This window comes from Ascaphus truei, chromosome 15 (genome assembly GCF_040206685.1).
Source record: "Ascaphus truei isolate aAscTru1 chromosome 15, aAscTru1.hap1, whole genome shotgun sequence".
In the NCBI taxonomy this organism is placed as follows: domain Eukaryota; kingdom Metazoa; phylum Chordata; class Amphibia; order Anura; family Ascaphidae; genus Ascaphus; species Ascaphus truei.
In genome coordinates, this window is record NC_134497.1 from 17,620,766 (window position 1) to 17,627,874 (window position 7,109).

Sequence of the window (7,109 nt, forward strand, 5' to 3'; positions counted from 1 at the left end):
GCACAGGAAACAGGTTAGGGAGGGGGCACAGGATGTAGGTTATGGAGGGGGCACAGGATGCAGGTTAGATAGTAGGCACAGGATGCAGGTTAGGGAGGGGGCATAGGATGCAGGTTAGGGAGGGGGCACAGGAGGCAGGTTAGGGAGGGGGCACAGGAGGCAGGTTATGGAGTGGGCACAGGATGCAGGTTAGGGAGGGGGCACAGGATGCAGGTTAGGGAGGGGGCACAGGTTATGAGTTACTGTAGATGATGGGCACAGGATGCAGGTTAGGGAGGGGGCACAGGATGCAGGTTAGGGAGTGGGCACAGGATACAGGTTAGGGAGGGGGCACAGGATGCAAGGGGCACAGGATGCAGGTTAGGGAGTGGGCACATGATACAGGTTAGGGAGGGGCACAGGATGCAGGTTAGGGAGTGGGCACAGGATGTAGGTTAGGGATGGGGCACAGGATGCAGGGGGCACAGGATGTAGGTTAGGGAGAGGGCACAGGATGCAGGTTAGGAAGTGGGCACAGGATGCAGGGGGCACAGGATGCAGGTTTGGGAGTGGGCACACGATACAGGTTAGAGAGGGGCACAGAATGCAGGTTAGGGAGTGGGCACAGGATATAGCTTAGGGAGGGAGCACATGATGCAGGTTAGGGAGGGGGCACAGCATGCAGGTTAGGGAGTGGGCACAGGATGCAGGTTAGGGAGGGGGCACAGGATGCAGGTTAGGGAGGGGGCACAGAATGCAGGTTAGGGAGTGGGAACAGGATGCAGGGGGCACAGGATGCAGGTTAGGGAGTGGGCACAGGATACAGGTTAGGGAGGGGCACAGAATGCAGGTTAGGGAGCGGGCACAGGATGTAGCTTAGGGAGGGGGCACAGGATGCAGGTTAGGGAGGGGGCACAGGATGCAGGTTAGGGAGTGGGCACAGGATGAAGGTTAGGGAGGGGGCACAGGATGCAGGTTATGGAGGGGGCACAGGATTCAGGTTAGGGAGGGGGCACAGGATGCAGGTTAGGGAGTGGGCACAGGATGCAGGTTAGGGAGGGGGCACAGGATGCAGGTTAGGGAGGGGGCACAGGATGCAGATTAGGGAGTGGGCACAGGACGCATGTTAGGGAGGGGGCACAGGATGCAGGTCAGGGAGGGTGCACAGGATGCAGGTTAGGGAAGGGGCACAGGATGCAGATTAGGGTGTGGGCACAGGACGCATGTTGGGGAAGGGGCACAGGATGCAGGTTAGGGAGGGAGCACAGGTTATGAGTTAGGTGATGGGCACTAGGTGTAGTTTAGGGAGGGGCACAGGATGCAGGTTAAGGAGGGGGCACAGGATGTAGGTTAGGGAGAGGGCACAGGATGCAGGTTAGGGAGGGGGCACAGGATGTAGGTTATGGAGGGGGCACAGGATGCAGGTTAGGGAGGGGCACAAGATGCAGGTTAGGGAGGGGGCACATGATGCAGGTAAGGGAGGGGGCACAGGATGCAGGTTAGATAGTGGGCCCAGGATGCAGGTTAGGGAGGGGGCACAGGATGCAGGTTAGGAAGGGGGCTCAGGATGCAGGTTAGGGAGTGGGCACAGGATGCAGGTTAGGGAGCGGGCACAGGACGCATGTTAGGGAGGGGGCACAGGATGCAGGTTATGGAGGGGGCACAGGATGCAGATTAGGGAGTGGGCACAGGACGCATGTTAGGGAGGGGGCACAGGATGCAAGTTAGGGAGGGAGCACAAGATGCAGGTTAGGGAGGGGGCACAGGATGCAGATTAGGGAGTGGGCACAGGACGCATGTTAGGGAGGGGGCACAGGATGCAGGTTAGGGAGTGGGCACAGGATGCAGGTTAGGGAGTGGGCACAGGATGCAGGTTAGGGAGTGGGCAAAGGATACAGATTAGGGATTGGGCACAGGACGCATGTTAGGGAGGGGGCACACAATGCAGGTTAGGGAGTGGACATAGGATGCAGGTTAGGGAGTGGGCACAGGGCGCATGTTAGGGAGGGGGCACAGGATGCAGGTTAGGGAGTGGGCATAGGATGCAGGTTAGGGAGGGGGCACATGATGCAGGGGGCACATGATGCAGGTAAGGGAGGGGGCACAGGATGCAGGTTAGATAGTGGGCCCAGGATGCAGGTTAGGGAGGGGGCACAGGATGCAGGTTAGAAAGGGGGCTCAGGATGCAGGTTAGGGAGTGGGCACAGGATGCAGGTTAGGGAGCGGGCACAGGACGCATGTTAGAGAGGGGGCACAGGATGCAGGTTATGGAGGGGGCACAGGATGCAGATTAGGGAGTGGGCACAGGACGCATGTTAGGGAGGGGGCACGGGATGCAGGTTAGGGAGTGGGCACAGGATGCAAGTTAGGGAGGGAGCACAAGATGCAGGTTAGGGAGGGGGCACAGGATGCAGATTAGGGAGTGGGCACAGGACGCATGTTAGGGAGGGGGCACAGGATGCAGGTTAGGGAGTGGGCACAGGATGCAGGTTAGGGAGTGGGCACAGGATGCAGGTTAGGGAGTGGGCAAAGGATACAGATTAGGGATTGGGCACAGGACGCATGTTAGGGAGGGGGCACACAATGCAGGTTAGGGAGTGGACATAGGATGCAGGTTAGGGAGTGGGCACAGGGCGCATGTTAGGGAGGGGGCACAGGATGCAGGTTAGGGAGTGGGCATAGGATTCAGGTTAGGGAGGGGGCACATGATGCAGGGGGCACAGGATGCAGGTTAGGGAGTGGGCATAGGATGCAGGTTAGAGAGTGGGCATAGGATGCAGGTAAGGGAGGGGGCACAAGATGCAGGTTAGGGAGGGGGCACAGGTTATGAGTTAGGTGATGGGCACTAGGTGCAGGTTAGGGAGGGGGCACAGGATGCAGGTTAGGGAGTGGGCATAGGATGCAGTTAAGGGAGGGGGCACAGGATGCAGGTTAGATAATGGGCATAGGATGCAGATTAGAAAGTGGGCACAGGATGCATGTTAGGGAGGGAGCACAGGTTATGAGTTATGTGATGCGCACTAGGTGCAGGTTAGGGAGGGGCACAGGATGCAGGTTAGGGAGGGGGCACAGGTTATGAGTTACTTTAGGTGATGAGCACTAGAGAGGGGCACAGGAGAAGTTAAATGATGAGCAGATTAGAATGAGATATCTCATGTTCTGCGTCTCTGCACCAAGGCTGGAGTGACAAACTTCTGTGTCATACTTTACGTACGAATCTCACGTCGACGATAAATCCAGTGACAAAACAAACGCCTTCACACTGACACATCACTTAATGTATTCCCTTTCTGTTTGCTGTCCTCAGGACTTGCTCCTCATATCAGTGAACGTTTGCAGAGCTTGAGCTGCATATGGAGGCACTCCGATGTCAAACAGAGAGAGTAAAGGAACACCCATCAAGAACCTGTCTCACCACCTGTCTCACTCCATACAATGCTGGACAGGACTGCAGCACACATCCTGGCAATGTCATTGGCATGACCTTGGATTGGGTAGAACATCTGGTGCCTAGTGTCACAAGCCTCCTTGAGAGGCTACAAATGGTCCATATGCCCATGCGGCTCATGGGCTGATAACGGAAAAGCTGCCTGTGTCACTTTTAAGGGTTTGCCTCTCACTCTGGTCCAAGCTGATCATGTCTCCCATGTGGATATACTTTACAGTACATATACATTATCCATCAGATCTTAGTGAATGGTTGTCTTGCCAAACTGTCTTTGAAACCTCGACATCCAACTGCAGTCCCCCACGTTCTGTGCCACGGAGCTGTGTATTTCTACGCTAATAAATGCCTTACCTTTGTTGTTTTTCTGTTTGGAAACCTTCTTAAAATGTATTGTTCTAAATAAATTCCCCCTGATTTCCTCTGCGGCATCTCTTGATAACGCGTGAATTTGTCGACATCGTTAAAATTAACAGTGTTAACAAAAAGACAGAAAAAGTCACCACAAATATATTATGCAGAATTGCCACCATGTCGTAGCAGCTGTAACGTTTGGTATACAAAATACGTGGGTAATCTCTAGCTGTCTCCAACCCTTGATGACTGGGTGGGAGCGTGTCCTACCATTTATTTGGGGAACAGTAAGCAGTTTTTCACTAGGGACAACAGATGACGTATCACCTTGTCCTCAGATGAGACCCACGATCGTGGTTTCCTTGGCACTTAGAGGTTGGTGTCAATGTAATACAGTATACTAGCACTTAACTTATGCAGTGTTAAACCGAGTCTCTGCTGGAGATGATAAAGGGGATTGTTGGGCACCCATCAGCTTTTCTGGTTTTCTCTCTTCGCATTTTGTAATTGACGTTCCCTCCACCATTCATATTTTCAGTGAAACTAATTTCCTATTAATGTTTGAGGTGCACCGAGTCTTCTACATTTTGTAGTTATCAACATCATGAGATATCAAGCCATAGAAATCAGTCCTCCAACGTCTCCCCTCCCATTGCGCCCCCATTTTCCTGTTGCTTTTCTTACCAATCTTACTGTCCATCATGATGCTTAATGTGTCACTTTCTGTGATCTGTCACTTTCTGTGATCTGTCACTTTCTCTGATCTGCCACTTTCTCTGATCTGTCACTTTCTGTGCTCTGTCACTTTCTCTGACCTGTCACTTTCTGTGACCTGTCACTTTCTCTGATCTGCCACTTTCTCTGATCTGCCACTTTCTCTGATCTGCCACTTTCTGTGATCTGCCACTTTCTGTGATCTGCAACTTTCTGTGATCTGTCACTTTCTGTGATCTGTCACTTTCTGTGATCTGTCACTTTCTGTGATCTGTCACTTTCTGTGCTCTGTCACTTTCTCTGATCTGCCACTTTCTCTGATCTGCCACTTTCTGTGACCTGTCACTTTCTCTGATCTGCCACTTTCTCTGATCTGCCACTTTCTCTGATCTGCCACTTTCTGTGATCTGCCACTTTCTGTGATCTGCAACTTTCTGTGATCTGTTACTTTCTGTGATCTGTCACTTTCTGTGATCTGTCACTTTCTGTTACATTATGTTTCTGCCACCCTACTGTAGCAATCTCAATTTCTCACTCATTTCTCATCTCTCGGTTTTAGTATCTTTATTTCTGCCTCCCACACTCACCCTCAAGGGGGATTTGTGGATATAAATTATTCGGAACATAATAAAGTATGGATCGTATAAACATGTTAGGGCCATGTTTACTAATCGTGCTAATCCGTAAGACACTTTCGGCTGCTGGAAGGCACTGGCATGAACGGCACATATAGCCAAATAGATTTATTAACATAGAAACAAATGTTCTACCTACAGCTCATAACAAACAGCAAAGTAAGCCTTGATTGTCAGCCCAACGACTTGCATTGGCCATAACTAGTAGCACTTCATGTTAGCCAGCTAACAAACAGGAATAAAACTCCTCTTATGTTACATTCCCCCAATAATGCTTGCCATGCCTTCATAAAGAGCGGATTTATCCAAGTATCAGTTTAAATGCAAACACATCCAGTTGTATGCCCATGTCTCTCAGTGCCCGGGCACAGAATGCCCGATTAAATCACCCGCAATCCTCGTCGACTGGAATATCTCGTCTTCTGGGTCTTTACCCTTGGTAGGATAGTCATTAAGCTGCCACAGTCTCAGTCAGTTCCCATGAGATAATACTCTGACCGGGACTATCGCAGATTAATGAATAGGCTGGGTGTCCTGTCCTTTTATTCTCAATGATCCCACTCACTCCTCCTCTCTTTCTTCCACGCAAACTCTCTGGGCTTGAAGACATAACCCGAGGGACGAAGGCCAGAGGATTAGTAAACATTTCCTTTTTTTATCGGGAGGATGATACTCTTCTGCAACACTGTGTTTGCCTAATATTTGGCTAATCATTTTGACTGCATTATGTGTGCAAATACCAAGAACGCCGTGGTACCCAAAATGCATTAGTGAAACCTATACCGAGGTCATGTCATGGGTCAAGGGCGTTTGGTTCCATGTCAACAAGTTACAAAGAATATGGATTATCCTCGTGAAATCCGAACTATCTGACATTTTGTGTTTAGAATGTGCCCACCCAAGCCCTCACACGTAATAATTCTGCCGGAAAATCCATGGGGTTTGCATGTAAATAGGGCAGTGGCAGCAGCTTAACACGCAGGAAAGAACATGACGTAAAAATGCTTAGAAGGAAGGCGAAGCGTAAACACAGGGGTCATATTTACAGTAGCAGGAAAACAGAAACGATGCCAGCTTACCATGCAAAGGCCACTGCCGGTGGTAGCACTCAGGTGAACTTGAATAAATGGAACAACGCACAAAAATTGTAATACAAATAAATTATTATTATTATTATTATTATTATTATTATTATTATTATTATGCATACGGTTGTGTATGAAGAATAAGTAAAAAATCTAATTTATAGGACGTGTCTTCAGATTCCATCCCCTGGGTCTATTCATTAGAGACTAATTACAGCCATGTTCCTTTTGGCATTAGCTGATCAAAATTTCGCCTCTTTTGTGCCATTTTAGCCATTTCTTTTAGAAATGTCCCTCTTTTTTTGCTCTGTTTACAGCACTTTGTGATTATGGAGGACAGAGGTGGCATAAACCTGCAAGCGTGTGGGATCTGTATTAAATCCGAACACGTTGATTAATAAGCTAGTTAAAGTTAATGCTAGCGGACGGAAGATGAAATATCTGGAGCGCCGCAGTGCATTCTGGTCTAGGACGTTTGGCCGTGACCGAATCGCCACCATCCACCACCAGAATGACTCGGCATAGCTTGTATTGCCGCCCGTCACATTGCCACCATCTTTAAGTGTCCTCCCCAGCTGCAGGGCACCTCATGCGGCTGCCATCTTTAAATGTACTCCCCAGTCGCAGGGCACCTTATGCGGCTGCCATCTTTAAATGTCCTCCCCAGCCGCAGGGCACCTCGTGCGGCTGCCATCTTTAAGTGTCCTCCCCAACCGCAGGGCACCTCATGGCTGCCATCTTTAAATGTCCTCCGCAGCCACAGGGCACCTCATGGGGCCGTCACACTGACGGCATTGTGAACCCACCCCCACGGGCTCCCAGCAGGACACTCAGGCGGCCACCAGCAGCCACAACACAATTTTACATTTCCCGAGGCGCCGTGCGGCTGGGGAGCAC

The 7,109-nt window shown here is 50.6% G+C and overlaps 1 protein-coding gene across 1 annotated transcript in view; it reads left to right on the top strand.

Moving 5' to 3' along the window:
* The window catches only part of BPIFB6 (BPI fold containing family B member 6), a 29,292-nt gene extending 25,446 nt beyond the window's left edge, over positions 1-3,846 (top strand). Inside the window, exon 16 of the mRNA XM_075571204.1 lies at positions 3,287-3,846. Within this exon, the coding sequence (XP_075427319.1) occupies positions 3,287-3,325 (39 nt within the window). The 3' untranslated portion in view covers positions 3,326-3,846. The remainder of the gene's footprint in view (positions 1-3,286) is intronic.
* Positions 3,847-7,109: the final 3,263 nt, after the last annotated feature.